Raw genomic sequence first — 17,378 nt, 5'->3', positions numbered from 1 at the left:
CTTAGATGCATCCATAAAATAAAAGAGTTCTGACTTCTGTATATTTTAACTACTTTCAAAGCGTATGTAAAACTCAACTGACACTGTCAGAAAAAATGGTAAAAAATGTACCCAAGCTGTCACTGAGGGCTGGTACCCGTTAAAAAGTACACATTGGCCCCTAAAGAGTGCATTATACGTCAAAGGTACATATTTATCTGTACCTTAATGGTACATATTATATGAGGTTTTTAAAGGGGAGGGACCCAGTTGTAACATTTAGTTGTTTGCCTCTATTTATGTTAACAGTTAACAGTTTTTTTGTTCATTTTTCAAAGCTGATTTAGTTATTTTGCTCAAATATTCCATGCAACTGTACTTCCCAATCGTCTAAAATATCATTTATGAACTTTGGTGTTTTGTGCATTGTTGTTTTGGAGATATCCGTGAGTCTTTATTGCAGTCTACCCCTATAGGTCATGATAAATGAGGGCACGTCCAATATTTTGACACTGTCAAAAAGAATGTGAAGTTTTTGCTCATTTTCACTGCAAACTACAAATGTGGTCGACTGCCATAATGTCCACGTGATTCTGCGTGTGAACCTCGCTGCCCGTCACTGATGGTGCTGAACTGGACCTGTACGGCTCGATGATAAAGAGACACTCGTTGTTGAGCAACGGTATGACACCTCGCTTGCAGGCGGTGGTCAATGAAATGTCATTCAAAAATTGTTACCCTATTTTGGGTCTAAACTCAATTCTGTGAACCAAACAACTTAATATCGTCTTCAAGTGTTAAGTATAGGGCGTGATCGTTGTTTTTCAGGACATTTAGGCAGTGCTTGTCTCGGATTTGACAGCGAGGTACGTAACATTTATCGTAGTAGCTTTTTAGCTTGTGTGAAAGTTATAACAGCGAGCTCAGCCTCTCACTAAGGTGCAAACATTGGCGTCAGTTTTACCTTATCAGTTCAACAACGGATCGACCAGAACCACATTTTCAAGCGCAAACGGGGGCCATTTTACATAAATACGACCTACTACTTATTTTTATAGTATTTAATTTATTTTTGCAGTCTGCTGTGACATAGGCTACAGTCAATGAAGAATATCAGACAGTATGCTAACACAAAGATGGCTAACTCCCATCCGCCTAGTGGCAGATTGATGCGTTTTCTTGTAACTTTATTAGCAATTGCAACTTTATTAGCCTATTTGATGTAGTCCGAAAATCTTATTTTCAGACGAACTTGTGATAATAATTTTAACAAAGGTGCTTCTCAAATTTGTTTCTTTGTGCATCTATCTATCAACCTACCTCATATATTTCTATCATTGTGCACTCGAATGTCACCCTGTTATTGTAGAGCTCTGAGAAAATGAGGGAAAAGAGCTTTTGTCATATGACTTATTACTCTACCACAGTAAAACACACTCACATGGGAGAGCAGCATTGAATATCCTTTAAAAAGCCATTTCTATTGTCATCATCTTCACACAAATATCTACTTGTCTAACCCGAGGGCATTCTTCATGATGGTTATAACAGTATTATTGCAACACAATCAAGGTACAATGTGACAAATCAATAGCGCCACATTTACACAATCATGAAGTACAATACATTCACCCCTGTTTTATACTGGAGTGTGACATGTGTGAGGTAACACAAAGGCATGCTGTATGGAACAATATCAGTGGAATATTAAAGAGCGGGACACCCAGGAGGGAGGAGCCATGAGAGGAGGGGGCGGAGTCACAGCCTGTCCTATTTAAACTGGCTGATGGGGGCGGGGATTTTGATGTCCTGGCCTTTCTCCAATCTCTTCTCGCACTCAATGAGATAGGCCACTCCATCGATCACGGTCTGAACCAGTTGGACCTTAAGACAGATAAAAGACATCGTTTCTTATTTTCTAGTGTGCAATGTTCAGAATTATTTGTTTGATCATAGATATTGCCATGCTTTCTTATGCTCTGCTCTTTTACACCACTGACCTCGGACTGGCCCAGCCTGTCCAGATTGGAAATATCAAAAGTGTTTCCAACAGCTGCAGTGTCCACACCACCAGTACCTCTCTTTTGAAGCCGCAGGTTATCCAGGATCTTAGAGAATCGAGGATCCTGCAAAGAAAAAGATATAATGACAGGATTGTTTCAACAATGGACACATCACTAAAGTGTTATACAGAATTCATCATTTACTGAATTTCGAAAAAAGGACCTTGCTGAGGCGTGGAAGGGTAACATGGACACCAGCTCGTAACCCTGTGCCCAGGTTTGATGGGCAGGTCAGGATGTAACCCAGTCGCTCGTTCCACATGAACTCCCAACCCTTCTCTTGAATCAGTCTCTCAACCTGAGGGACACCAAAATACAACAAGCTCTTAAGAGAATGATACTAAAATGCAATATGCAATACTAAAAAGCAAAAACAATAATTTCCCCTTAAGAATAATCAAAACATAGACACTGGCACATACACAGTAAATGCACGTCTGGCAGGACAATGTGTTTACAACAGCATGTCCACTAAAGGACTTTTCTCTCCGCTGCAATAAACACAGCTGCAGCATCTCTCGCAGAGCACCGCTGGAGAAATAATAAAGTATTGTGCAGCTTGAGAGCTGACACATGTGTGTGAGCTCACCTCTTGAAGCCCCCTGCAGAAACGCTCAAAGACCCTCTTCATGTTGCCCCCCTTCTCCATGGAGATGACCCGAGTGTGGTCTTCCTCGTTGATCCACACCAGGAAGGTTTTCTCATTATTATGCCTGCCATTGAAAGTCATCAAGTTAATTTATGCAACAGAAATATTATACTTTGCCACTTTCGATATTGGGCCTTATGGGTTTGGCCTGTCATAATATGTGACAATAAGTATCTTTGGCGTTGGTTATAAACAGATGTTTATAGTTCACAGGTTACCTAAAAATGAAAATTCTGTCATTATTTACTCACCCTCATGTCATTTTAAATCTGTATGACTTGCATTCCTCCGCAGAACACGAAGAATATATTTTGAAAAATGTTCAAACTACAGCGGCGGTACCCATTGACTTGCATTGGTTTTTTGTCTGTACAATAGAAGTGAATGGGTACCGTCGCTGTTCAGTAACCAACATTGTTTAAAATATCTTCTTTTGTGTTCTGCGGAAGAAAGAAAGTCATTCAGGTTTAAAATGACATGAGGGTGAGTAAATAATGACAAAATGACAGAAATTCATTTTTGGGTGAACTATCCCTTTAAATTCACCCTTATGTTTCTAAAACACTCCTGGTTACTGTACCAATGACCTCATTTCAATTTTGTCTTCAGTCTCTAATGGCGTCTTCCTGAGAGAGTTGCTTTGTTAGCTCTTAAACCATCAGCGTATCAAAGGTCATTTCCAAATTGAGCCTGGCAATGTTAGGATACTTTCCTTGGCATACAGAAGAGGAAAGTCGACAAACGGATAAATAATGCAGAAGATGTTACAGTAGAGAGCCACGGGTACACTTCTTGATCAATATCAGATCACAGCGTGAGCCCGTATAGGTTGCTTTAGACTATTTCTGGGCGTATGGCTACCCTGGCAGAGGACACTCATTCTCATTGGATGCTCACCAGATGCCTCTCGCGTCGGGCCAGTCACGTGCCATGCCTGCACATGTCAGCAGGGGCGACACAGGTTTATCAAACAGGAAGTGATCCTAGAGCAAAACAAATAGATAGTGAATTAAATACTCATATCTGAATTTCTGTCATCTCAATAGAAGGAAAGAGCATTTATTACACCAATAGGAAATTACTCACATCAATAAGTTGTTGCTGCTCTTGATCGGTCAATTGAGTGAGGCTGAAGTATTTTCCCGTCAAATCTCCTCGTAGGCCTCCCAGAGCATCAACCACGACTCTCTCCACCTCTCTACGCTCGGCACGGGTGCAGGCTGGAGGCAGACTCAAGCCTCGGATACTCCTGCCTGTCCTGACTCGAGATGATAGCACGTACTTGTCATCAAACTGTCCGCCCCTTATCTGATGGGAAACAAGCCCAGGTCGTATCTTGAGATTAAATTAGCATTTTCAACAAAAGAATAGAGTTAAAGTTTAAGGAATCTTAGATGTCAGCAATGTTACACCCAAGCCTGAAAAATGAACGAAGAGTCTGTTTCCAAAATGATATAATTCCGTTTTTATCATGTTTTTTATTATGTTATCATGTTTTTCTTGTGTTAGTTAGCTGTATTTTTTTTAGTGGCTTAAATCAAAACAAACCAACTGCAGTTTGATCGATATTAACTGGAACGCACAATAAAAAACATGATTTTTGATTTTTTTAAAAACGGAGTTATCTCATTTTGGAACCAAACATATATTTAATATATAAACATATCTACATATATTTAATTGATTTTGTATGCATTTGCATATATAAGAATACGTTTAAAATTGTCTTCCTACCTTACTGGAATCCAGGTCAGTGGGGTGTTTCATGGTGCAGGGGTGATAACCATTATGCCTCTCTTTAATGACTGGGTTAAAGATGTCAGCAAAGACCTACATGAAACATGTTTGATGAATTTCAGTTGTTCATATGATATCTCTTATTTAATATCCATGATTAATATCATCTTACCTCATATGACTCCTCATCTCCTGCCACCATGCCTACTGTTTTTATAAAGGGGTGGCCTGGATTGTCCACTCCTGTTTGGATGGCTTCGTCCAAAGTGTAACCATTCGGCGTGGATTTATCACACAGCTTGGCATATATAGCCGGTGTCATGTGACTGGCCATACAGTTATTGTGCTTCCGCAAATCTGGGTATTCAGCACTGTTGGAGAATAAGAACTAAGCCTTAGGGTGGCCAAAGTCTTTAGTGAAAAAGCTGTGTGTCAAAACCTACAGAGAAACCAAGCAATTTGACGCTCGGAGTCCATATTAGTGTGCCGCCTTAGCATTTATAGTTATTATAAGCACGTATGCAACTTACTAGGTTTTGAGACACAGCAAATGTGCAACAACTACATCTGCATTAATAATACTAAAAATCTCATTACCATTACCAGTTTAATTGTAAAAATGTGTTTATTGTAGTAACCAGTAACTAAGAAATACCATATGTAAACTATATACTGTAGCAAAATTATTGTTAATGTGTGCCTACCTTTTTTGGTTATTTATCATAAAACCATCTGTTTTCTATTGTTGCAAAAACTAACCATATTCTCAAAACGCGTTATGCACGAAATGGTTACGATTTGTAGCCTAATATAACGTATAATAAAAACTCCTACTATCATATAATATGATACAATACAACAATCCTTATCGCTGTACGACCAGGGGCGGTGGAATTTGTGACACAGTGGCGCAATGTATCATTCAATATCACGTTTTTTTCACGCCTACTTAGGCATTTCTGCAGTACAAAACACGCTCTGTTTGACATGTTCCATTATTGGCACATCAGTTGCAGAATATAACGTATAGGCCTATGTATACTCGGTCTATAGGTACCTGGGAGGATAGATTCTCCGTACGTGCGCTCCAGCACTGACGTGCTGCTCTCTATTCATGAAGAATCCCACAGTCAGAGAGCCCGCACCGACCAACGACAAGATGCCCACCTTCCTTTTACTGGATAAAATCCTCGCGAAGCTTCCAGCCATCGTAATTCTACAAAACCAAAAGAGAACCCTCCAGGTGAAGAATGGACAGATAGTGGAATTTGTCAGGATGCAGCGGAATGCTGCGGATGTGTGTATGCCCTTCTCCCAACAGAATAAACTGGCCGATCCCCCTCCCTTCCTTGCACGGAAACAACGGCACTGGACTACCGATGATTCATAAATGACACCCGAGCACCTTTTCCCACCCCTCACACTACAGCGTGTATTCATTTGTCGTGTTTCCCATTTTTAAATGGTAGATTTCGTCTTGTGCTTATTCATTATATGCATTATAGGATACAATTCAAAAGTTGTAAGCACACTTATAAACGTGCTGTTAACGACGTCTGTCACGGTTGTACGTGACATTGAACCCTATTGGCTCGGTGTTTTACCTGTAACGTAAAAAATTGACGCCCATCTGCGACACGCGCATGCGTGCTAGGGCCTCTGTGGATGAACGCATGTAGCTTATATAAAGCAAAATCCACTCTAAACTATATTTAAGAAGCATATATTTATTTATAAATAATTGTACTTTTATACATTTGAGCAATAGGCCTATGTTTGCTTGCTTTGCTCCAATGTTACCTATAGGAGCATAAGTTTTCACTGCCCTCCTGGTATTTACTGGTTTTAGTGGAAATGATAATCCTTCCACCCAGATACTTTGCAAAAGTCACGTGAAATAAACAAGAGATTTACTGTTGGAAATGACTAAACTAAAGCCTCTATAATAATCCCTTACTGTTTGGTGGAGCTGGCCATTACTGGGAGATTAAATCTTAGTGTGTTGTATAGTAAATAATGCATGCAATAAATGAATTAATTGAATCGTTTCTTTGGAAATATATTTATTCTTTATTTTTCAGTTATAACTCTATACTACAGTATAGGCTAACTGCCTAAATGTATGTCAAGCTGCATTTCAACAATGCAAAATTGTAAAATGAATTGAAATGAAATACAGTGCACTATACGCAGTTAGTCATACACACAATTTTTTTAAACTTGTTCAAAATGATTTGAAGAAATTGAAGAAGATTCTAATGCTTACCTGCACCTTTTATTCAGTTTACAGTTCACTGAAGTTGGTCTTATCGTCTAAAGCAGGAACCAGGTACAGGGCAATGCAGAGGTGTGGTCCATTTATTATAATGCCACGGGGTTCATGAGACTTCCTTCTGTTTGATATGTCCAATAGTAAATCCAAAAAAGTGTGACTGTAGTGTAGTAGCACTGTGACGTTCATTCATTGGACAGTTCATGCTGCCTAATGTTTCCAGGGAGCAAAATTACAGCCGGGTCTCTTATCTATAGATGATGTCATCAGAGCTGGCATACAGTAGGCTGGCCAAGAGATAATGTATCAAAGATCAAGTTCAAAGGTCTCTCTGGGGACATTTAGATGTAAATTACACATCCCAACAGACCACGTAAATACACTATAATATACTCAAAATCAACTAAAATGTTGCTATACTGTAGCCATCTTTAAAAATCGTCTGAAAACACATCTCTTCCGTCAACACCTGACCGATCAGCTCTGACTTCTACTCTTTCAAAAAAAATAAAAAATACTTAGCTCTGTATACTGTAGGCTATATGAGACTAGTTTTTTTTATTGCACTTATGCTTTTTGTTGTCGTTATGTTGTTCCATTGCTTCCATTGTTTCCCTCATCTGTAAGTCGCTTTGGATAAAAGACTAAATTAAATGTAAATGTAAAAACAAAACAATGTCACATTTACATTTCTTTTGTTTAACAAATCGGAATTCCCACGGACTTCCATTGTTTGGAAAATAATATTCTTCAGCTTGCACACCATAATTGTGAATGTGTTTAAAATCTTTCAATATGAACCCATTTTCAATAGTTCTACTATAAACTGATTTAGATGCAATAGCAGACCAGTAATGCAAACGACATCATACTTTGTTATGGCATTTTTAACCAGAACAAATCAGGCATGCATGTCAGAATTGTAAACTATGAGCGATATGGATGTGCTGACTTGATGATGCCATAAATAAGGGGTTCTCAACCTTGTTGACTCCAAGGCCCCCACAATATTCAAAGACCCCCCTCCTGCTCACAAAAACTCCAAATTTCTACCCAATAAAAAGCTTGATGTTTACTGGAAAAGTGTTTATTCACTATAAAAATGGACAAACAATAAGAAATACCTTCATTTTTTGTTGTTTTAAAATGAATTTCAATGCTCATTTTGTCTCATTTCAAATGATTAGTCATCCTGAGTCCCCCTTGGAAGTCAGCTGGGGCCCCCACGTTGAGAACCACTGCCATAAATCAACCAGCTACATTTTAGCCTTTTTATCCACACAGTTTTGCTTAGAATTACACCAAGAAATTGTGTTTCTTACCAACATATCATTGCTGTCCTTCTGAAACCTTGGATGTTTTTCAGGAAATGGAAAAAACATTGTACTTTTAAAATGATTAAATACTGTGTTGTCAAAGAGGATAAGCATTTTGTAATATTTTTTATTGGATAGATATTTGCTAAACCCATAAAGGATGACTATCAATAATTATTTATGCCATAAAATAAAATTGACAAAATATGGAGATTTCAGGTTTCAGAAGGACAGTAGCAATATTTACGTAACTTATTTCAGTTTGTGAACGTTACAGAAATGATCTGCAGGAAATGTGTGTTGTATTACAGCGTCCCCTGTTGGACGTTGTAGTAAACTAACACTCAAAACTGTAGGCAGACATACAGTACTGTAAAAAAGCTTATAATGTAACCTCACCACAAGGAGGGGCCGCTTTCCATAGATTTACATGAATGGACACACACAGAATACAATGTATACTTTGGATTGTTGGCCCCAATTTTACTTATAGGTCTGATTGTGCAGTTTCACTACCCATAAGCAAATTGTGGTTCGAATATGTTCTGACTTTGCATTTTACTCACCTTCTGCTTGAGTTTTTACTCACTAATGCAACCATACTTCAGTATAAAATATTACGGGGCATCATTCACTGTGTTCACTGAAATGGCCACAAACTGTAAACAAAGTTATATTTCATATTTCATATTTTAGTAGGAATATGTTAGCCTTAACAGTATTTATAAACTAGTGTGCTAAAAACATTAACAAAATTTGCAACATATAAGCCTAAGAAACATGACTCACTTCCACCTATAGCAGCATTTTCATGATTTTTATTATTCTGCACTTCACCTTATCTATAGATTCCAGACTGTAACTTCCTGTTTCAATGACATTACGGTAACCCATCAAACAACCCTGTGCATTTTGAGGCACTTCAGTGGGCCTTTAATATATATCTCTATTTCTTTTTATTGTTGAAACATTATTTATTCATACATTATGGTTAAGGGGTGCTTTGTATCTATGTACACTAATTTCTATTCATTTTACAACAAAAATGTTTTAGTATCATGCAAGTCATGATAATAATAAGAAATACCTTTGTTTTTTGTGAATTTCAATGCTCATTTTGTCTCATTTCAAATGATTGATCACCTAATGCTTGTTGTAACATGTCCTCAGGCAGACACAGATCGGCTCTGCCCTTTTGTGTATAGTCAACATGACCGGAGAATTACGTTTAATGTAAACAGGCACTCCTCAAACATTAAGCTGTTACCTTTATGATGACATCTGCTGGAAACTAACAACACCATTGTAACTTTGTAAATCAAACTGTCCTATACAAGCACTTGTTTTAAATATATTGTGATTTGACATTATAGACATGACCAAACTTTGGCACTTCCGTGAGGAATCACTCAAGTAAACCAGTTATCATCTAAGATGTATATAACAATAGTAAAACCAGTCTGAAGGAACGTGCGAACCCTCCTTTACCACTATGACTTCTGTTTCCGCAATCACTTTTCATGTTTACACCTTAAGTCTGTCACTTTTACAGACCTCAAAGGTTGAGAAGTTCTCAACTGAGGACATTCAAGTGGACTGTAATCTCAACAGAAAAGCAGGACGAAGACACAAATGAAATGGAAGAAGACGCCCATCACACCGAAGCAGCAATGTCCTCTGCTCTTGAAACAGCAACAGATAGAGATTCTCCACAACCGCTGACAATAAGCAGCAAGTTACTGAGAATGCTGGAGATAGCATCCAGCTGGCCGCCTGCATTCGATCAAATGCAGAACAATGAAGAAGTGTTTGACGCACATGATGGTGCTGTTAGTGAAGCGCCAAGAACGAAAAGAGTGAGTACCTCTATAGCAGTACATTTAACAAAGAATCTTAAAGTTTTCTTGGTAGGGCTGTCAAACGATTAATCACATCCAGAATAAAAGTTTTTGTTGACATAATATATGTCTGTGTAGTGTGCATATTAATTTTGTGTTTATAAAAACCTGCACATACATGCATGTATTTAAGAAAAATGTGAAATTAAATTATTGGTAAATATAAATAAATACATACATATATAAATATATATTTCCTAAATATGAATGCTGTTTTCGTAAATACAAAATTAAATGCACAGTACACAGACATATATTATGTAAACACAAACTTTTATTCTGGACGCGATTAATCGTGATTAATCGTTTAACAGCCCTAATTTTTAGCACCGTGTATTTACAAAAGGCAAAATGGAAATAGCGCAACAATTCAAACAAATTGCTTAAAAACTTTTGTTTAAAAGCTGCCTTAAATTTTTGAAGTGTGAATTCGTGTGAATTTAAACTGTTCTTTTACCTGGCTTAGTTTAATCAATTTCGGCTTCACTTTATAAATTTAACTAAATGCATCTAGACTTTTATGAGATTGTAATCCAAATGTCAGGCTCAGATCTTGAAAAAGGATAACCTTTGAGGCTGAAAATAGAAGAATATGAATTAAGTGCCAAGCTCAAATCTAGAAAAGTATGACCCGTATTGTGCACGTTTTTGAGTTCCTCTGCCATTCTGACCTTGAAGAAACTTCAGGTCGTTCCATGTGAACGGTCCCTTCAAGCAAGTCGTTTTGGATAAAACATGTCTGCTAAATGATGTGTGACTAAACAAGTTTTCTGACGTCATCATCTACCCTGATCAGAACGTGTACATGTGTACATTTACAGAACACTGCACTCGCATCTATTCGGTAGCAGTTGAGTTGCACCACGTCAGAATTAATAAATGACTTCATTGACCTCGCAGACTATAATCATTGAGTCACGTGAGCTGACTCAAAGAGTCCTGATTGTCCTGAATATATTGTAAAGGTTTTGCTCTCACAGTGTAGGATTTCTTCTGATTCCATGTTACTACAACCTGATCACTTCACGTGACGGAAAAGCGCTTATTGTTATAGTTCGACCTTTAAATGCTTGTGTGGGATCAAGTCTTCGCATTTCCCAGACAGACAAGACATCATGAGGAAAGTCTATAGCCTGGTCAGTCTCACTAAAAACAGGGATCCAAAAGATGCTGTGTTATCTCTTAACATCAAGGTATTTTTAAGCTTTGTAGACAAATGTTGAACTTTGACTAAAATTTTTAAATAAATCAAATCACTTGAATTTAAGTTATATTAAACTGACTTCAAAAATCTAGTAGCATTTTGTGTAACTTATAAAATGAAGTTGAATGATGAAATTATTTTGATAAGTTAAAAAGTGGGGAAAAGCCAGTGTTTTCTATAGGCTAATGTTATTTGCATTTAGATTTATTTTAATTTTTTTGCTTGTTTGTTTGGTATACTGTAAGCTTTTTCTTCACCGAATGTATTATTTTTATTTGTTTAGTATGTACAGTATATAAACACAGTATATGTGTGAATCTTAGAAAAGTAGAAAAAAGTAGGGTTCTAGATAAAGTGATAATCAATACAATCTTCAGTTTGGTCAACTTCTTTCAACAACAAAAATAAATTCTAACAATGTTAATTTGAGTATTTTTTTTTATATTTGATACCAATAATTGTGATGATAACTGAGGGGTAAAATGATTATTTTAAAACACCCATTTACTGTTTTTATGTTCTAAAAATGTGTTCTTTTACCAATATCTATGCATCACTTAACCATTCAACTCTGATTTGTTTTCTTAGCAAATCCAGTATCCTGAGCAGTCAACAGAATTTAACAGCCGATTTACCAAAACTGGTCGTCGCTCTCTGTCTCGCTCCATTTCTCAGTCATCCACAGACAGCTCAGGTAAATGCCATACAATTTGTATCCGAGATTTCTTTATCGACTTTAAATGAACAATTAGGAGTTGTTTCATCTATTTGATACTGGTTTTACCTCACCTTTGATTGTAGCTGATCTTCATTTAGGAGACTCTGATACAGAATTTGCAGAGGATGAAGTGTCTCCTCGAGACCGGCAGCAGATCAACTCCAAAGGAAAAAGTGATTTCTGTATCAAGAACATCAAGCTGGCAGACTTCGGGCGTCGAGAGATACAGCTTGCTGAGGAAGGTAATGTATTTTTAACACATTTAAGAAACTACGTATGTGACCAAGAATGTAATGGATGATTGTGTAATGTGTACCTGCTGTTTGTTGAAGAGATGACGGCATTAACGGCTCTAAGAAAAGCAGCGCAGGGAGAGAAGCCACTGGCAGGAGCTAAAATAATAGGCTGCACTCATATTACTGCTCAGACAGCTGTAAGTGTCATCTACTATCCCTTCACTGCATTGGGAATGTATATCATACTGACCAGTGTTGGGTAAGTTACTCTGAAAAAGTAATTAATTACTAGTTACTAATTACACATTCGATAATGTAATTAGATTACTGTACAAGTTACTCTCTTCAAAAAGTATTTAATTACTTATTACTAATTACTTTCTATATCCTACATCAACCTTGATGAGTTAAGTGATTCAAGGATAGACATGAAACGGCTCTTTTAATTCATTCAAATAAATAATATAAAACTACATAAAGTATTATTATTAATTACAAATGTGAGAATTATACATTAAAGCACGGATTTTGAAGTTAGACTTTGAATTTTGATGTAAATTCCTCTTCTACACACACACATATTACACAAAGTATTTACTTTAACTAAAATCAGAAGTAAATGTAATTAAATTACAGAAAAAATAAGAGTAATCCCTTACTTTACTTTTTCAAGGGAAAAGTAATTAAATTACAGTAACTAATTAATTAGTAACTAGTTACACCCAACACTGATACTGACAGAAGGTCATGGGTTTGATTCCCATGCACTGTAAGTCACTTTGGATAAAAGCAGCATCTAAGAAGGACATCATGTAAACTTGTTTGATTACATATACTCTTGTTATGCACAGCAGTGAACTATGTGATGGCTTACTTGTAAATAATGCTAAGAATGTGTTCTTCAACAGGTGCTGTTCGAGACGCTGGCAGTGTTAGGGGCACAGTTCAGGTGGGCGGCCTGCAATATTTACTCCACCCAGAATGAAGTGGCAGCTGCTTTAGCAGAGCAAGGTATAAAATAAACAGATAAAAGATCGTTTCATTTAATCAGCATTTCTAGATGTATTTTGGACAATCCAGTCCAGTTCTGTTGTATTTCAATGAAATCAAACCTCAGAAGTGACAAAGTCATTCAACAGCAATGTGAAAGACTGACAGCATGACAAGACACATGAAAACTGTATTAAAAATCGAAGTTATCACATAAACTTTTTTTTTTACTTTTCCTAAATACATGTTCAAATATTACTGTTGTATTGCTTAAAAGTGAATGTGAACTTGTTTTCTTGGCAGTATTTGAGGTCTGAAAAAATACAGAGCATCTGTTCTGTTATGTTGACCTGTTTTTCCAGTTTTCATTTTCGGCAAATAAACGCAAATAGACACAATATTTTATTTGAAATTTGGGAGAAATATTGTTAGTAGTTCACAGAACGAAACAAAAATGATCATTTTACCTAAACACACGTACTGTATGCATTTTGGGACTTTTTAAGAAAGTCAAATGGAACGCAAAAACTTTGAAGATCAATCAATCTCGAAACAGCTCAAATAGCAGGTAGCAAAGAGGTGACGAAATGTTCGATTACAAACTCACGAAACTTCAGTTAAGTTTCAAAAATTGCAATAGCACCACGTATTAAAATACACGACACAACATCACAGCAATTCATAACTATTTTAGGTGGCGTTTGATTCGTATGAATTTGTACGTTCTTATTGCGTACAATTTAGTTTTATGCTAGTGATGGTTAAATTTAGGGGTGGGGCTTCAGAATTGCTTTTTTATGTACTGTCAATGACAATACTTCTCTTGTGTTCTGCTGTCAATGGCAGATTTTCCAGTGTTTGCGTGGAAGGGTGAATCCGAGGATGATTTCTGGTGGTGTATTGATCGCTGTGTAGATCTGGAGGGCTGGGAGCCAAACATGGTATGAGTAATTCGGTGGACCGTTTCTCTTCCATATTGTAGTTGCATATTTATTTTTCTTATTTAGATCCTCGACGATGGAGGAGACATGACACATTGGATTTATAAGAAATACCCTCAACTCTTTAAGAAAGTCAAGGGTGTTGTTGAAGAGAGCATCACTGGAATCCACAGGTTTTTGTGATTTTCATTCATCTCATGGAGAGAAAAAATGGCCGTAAAAATTACATTATACATCAATGTTTCTGTACTTTTATTTGATGGTTGCATTCATTTTATACCAATGTTAAAGCCAAGCTTAAACATCCAATAACTGCAGATCTTTAAAAAATTCAGCATTTTATTGCATAACATGCAGGCTTCATCACCTGTCCAAAGCCGGAAAGCTCTGTGTGCCAGCCATGAATGTCAATGACTCGGTTACGAAACAGAAGTTTGACAACCTGTACTGCTGCAGGGAGTCCATTCTCGATAGGTACGACCGGGTTACAGATTTTCCAAACAACTGTGTCCTTGTGTTTCAGTTAGTAATGTTCAAATCGCTCTCATTCACAGTCTCAGAAAGACAGCTGATGTGATGTTTGGAGGGAGACAGGTGCTTGTGTGTGGATATGGAGAGGTGAGTCATCACATCACCTGCACTAATGCACATTAGTGAAAACTAAACGAGAACAACGGCCATCACAATGACCCGTTTGTGTGTGTGAATTTGAATGCACACAGGTGGGAAAAGGTTGCTCTGCCGCTTTGAAATCTATGGGTTCTCTTGTGTGTGTAACAGAGATCGACCCCATTTGCGCTCTACAAGCATGGTAAGACATTATAAAAAACCTACATTCGACACAAGAAGCCTTTTAGAAAGATCTTTGACATCAAATTTGTTCTTGCCCAGCATGGATGGCTTTCGACTGGTCAGACTAAGCGATGTTATCCGACAAGTGGACATTGTTATCACCTGCACAGGCAAGTTCTGCAATGTCACATTTGCTTTATTATTTTCTTACACTCTTTCTTGCTGACTCCTTCATTCTCTATACAGGCAACAAAAACGTCGTTGCGAGGGAACACATGGACTTAATGAAAAATGGCTGTATTGTTTGTAACATGGGACGGTCCAATACAGAAATCGACGTGGTAAACAGTGATTATGTAGAAAACAAGTGATTATGATAGACAAAAAGATGCTAAAGATGTGTGTGAATGTGTATTTGTGTTCAGGCAAGTTTGGGAACCCCAGAGTTGGTGTGGCTGCATGTGAGAGAACAGGTGGACCACATTATTTGGCCTGATGGCAAGAGAATTGTTCTTCTAGCAGAGGTAGAAGAAAACAATGAAATGATTATATACAAATACCTTTTACAACCCACATGGCATATTGGTGTTTAATATTAATGGCATATTGGTTAGTTACTGTTTGACTGGATTTGGTTTTAGGGCCGTGTTCTTAATCTGAGCTGCTCAACTGTACCCAGATACGTGCTCTCCATCACAGCCACTACACAGGTATGTGTGCAGTCAGCTAATACATGAATTTGAATAAAGTTTACCAAGGTTAGTAGCCTAAAGGCTTAAGTTATTCTGTTCTCAGTCCAAACATTAAAGACTAAATGGGCAATGGATGATAAAACCAGACCAGTGTATGAAATTTAGCGGCAACTAGTGGTGAGGTTGCGAATTGCAACTAACGGCTCACTCCACCCCTCCCTCTCTTTCAAAGCACTACGGTGGCTGACACAGGACTAAGATGTCGTCGTGTTTTCGCTTCTTTGCTGATGGAGATAATGTATTTACGAAACACGCTCTGTAGAGCAGTTTGTCCATTTAGGGCTACTGTAGAAACAACATGGCGAATTCCATGTAAGGGGACCCGCGGTGTATGTAGATAGAAATAGCTCCTTCTAAGGTAATAAAAACATAATGCTAAATTGTGTAAGGTCTTTATACACCTCTGAAGACATAGTTATGTATATTATATTGCATTTCTGTCAATAGATGCTCCAAAAAATCACACATTGGACCTTTAAATGGAAATTTACACAGATAACTGAATGTCAAAGATATATTACTGTGCATAATAGCTTTGGGCTATTTGTGTGGATAGTAAAATCTGCATTAAAGGTTGTCTGTTGTTGATCATGCTTAGTTTTCTTTCTACGTTTTAGGCTTTGGCACTGATCGAGCTCTTCAACGCCCCCCATGGCCGTTACAAACAAGATGTCTACCTTCTTCCCAAGAAGCTGGGTGAGTGAATGACTGGATGAATTCAGTATTGGTTTTACATTTGTGAAATATTTGATTAAGACGAGTTTATCGTGTATTCAATACATCATAATACGACTCTGTTTTGTTTAGATGAGTATGTTGCAAGCCTGCACCTTCAGACCTTTGACGCACACCTGACTGACCTCACAGATGATCAGGCCAAATATCTGGGATTGAACAAATATGGACCCTTCAAACCCAGTTATTACAGGTGACAAATGTTATTGATTCCCAAATTATTATTACGTTTATGGCAGGTAAATGTGACATGTTTGTGTATTTCTGTTTAGATATTAGCAAAGATGGAGAAATCTTGGTATATTTCATCATATTTATTAAAGGATCTGTGGGAATAAAAGTACAGAAGACTTGACTTGGATTCTATCTCTTCTACTGCACACAATATTATATCAGTGTACAGATCAGATCTATTATGTTCTTGCTGTTTCTGTTCACCTTTCTCAGGATTCTGAGATTTTATTTCTAACATGCACCACATGTATAATTTAACTAGTTTGAAGAAAAGAAACTTATTTACCAAGTTCTGGAATAAAATACCAACAGAAAACATTCTTTTAGAGTTTTTTCTTTAAAGTGTTTCTTCTAGGATGAAAAATTAAAGAAACATGTTTGATATAAAGTGCTTTACATTTCCCTAATAATTAATGATTTTTTGATAACACTATTCCCATGAGACACTATTCCATTGTATGGAAAAGTATGAAGAGTTAATTCGCAAAAAATTTGTTTTTTATTGTTATCGTGTTTTTACTGTATTGTGTTTTATTGTGTAAGTTAGCTGTATTTTTTTGTTATTACTTAATCAAAACACCCAAACAACAGCAGTTTGATATTACTTGGAATGCACAATAAAAAAAAACTTGATTTTTGAAAATTAGGAGTTAACTATAACTCTTAATATAAAGTGTTTTTCCATTGTACCCTGGCTAGGGGTGCGCTGTTTTTATTCCTCATACATCTTCACAATTGCATGGAATTCAGTCTCTATGACAGCTGTAGCTTTAAGAAAAGTAAGCTGATCCGCGATATGTTACCACTCCCCATCTTTTAAACTGATATGATCACAATAAAAGTCTCTAATAAAATAAAAGTC

The 17,378-nt window shown here is 37.0% G+C and overlaps 2 protein-coding genes across 4 annotated transcripts; one reads left to right on the top strand and one right to left on the bottom strand.

Annotated features, from left to right (window-relative positions):
- Positions 1-1,024: 1,024 nt before the first annotated feature.
- Positions 1,025-5,955, bottom strand: ckmt1 (creatine kinase, mitochondrial 1). The gene is made up of 9 exons (XM_057329359.1): positions 5,486-5,955; positions 4,601-4,799; positions 4,426-4,521; positions 3,778-3,999; positions 3,589-3,674; positions 2,632-2,755; positions 2,206-2,340; positions 1,980-2,105; positions 1,025-1,863 (listed from the first exon to the last, which is right to left on the bottom strand). Exons 1-9 carry the CDS (start codon positions 5,866-5,868, stop codon positions 1,750-1,752), a joined length of 1,485 nt encoding a protein of 494 aa, XP_057185342.1. The 5' UTR covers positions 5,869-5,955; the 3' UTR covers positions 1,025-1,749.
- A 3,618-nt stretch (positions 5,956-9,573) lies between these two features.
- ahcyl2a (adenosylhomocysteinase like 2a) lies at positions 9,574-17,355 on the top strand. Of its 3 annotated transcripts, none has more exons than XM_057330367.1 (17): positions 9,574-9,872; positions 11,707-11,812; positions 11,935-12,078; positions 12,169-12,269; positions 12,981-13,083; positions 13,909-14,003; positions 14,070-14,176; positions 14,361-14,477; positions 14,558-14,621; positions 14,726-14,814; positions 14,895-14,965; positions 15,042-15,136; positions 15,221-15,319; positions 15,437-15,505; positions 16,165-16,243; positions 16,355-16,475; positions 16,555-17,355. In XM_057330367.1, exons 1-17 carry the CDS (start codon positions 9,654-9,656, stop codon positions 16,559-16,561), a joined length of 1,686 nt encoding a protein of 561 aa, XP_057186350.1. In that variant the 5' UTR covers positions 9,574-9,653; the 3' UTR covers positions 16,562-17,355. The 3 variants fall into 3 exon arrangements, with proteins under 3 accessions (XP_057186350.1, XP_057186349.1, XP_057186351.1); XM_057330366.1 differs by having other exon boundaries at positions 11,920-12,078; XM_057330368.1 differs by lacking the exon at positions 16,555-17,355 and having other exon boundaries at positions 16,355-16,479.
- The last annotated feature ends 23 nt before the right edge of the window (positions 17,356-17,378 follow it).

This window comes from Triplophysa rosa, linkage group LG3 (assembly GCF_024868665.1).
Source record: "Triplophysa rosa linkage group LG3, Trosa_1v2, whole genome shotgun sequence".
Taxonomy (NCBI): domain Eukaryota; kingdom Metazoa; phylum Chordata; class Actinopteri; order Cypriniformes; family Nemacheilidae; genus Triplophysa; species Triplophysa rosa.
The sequence above is the reverse complement of the archived record's forward strand: the minus strand, read 5'-3'. Positions and strand labels throughout refer to the sequence as shown.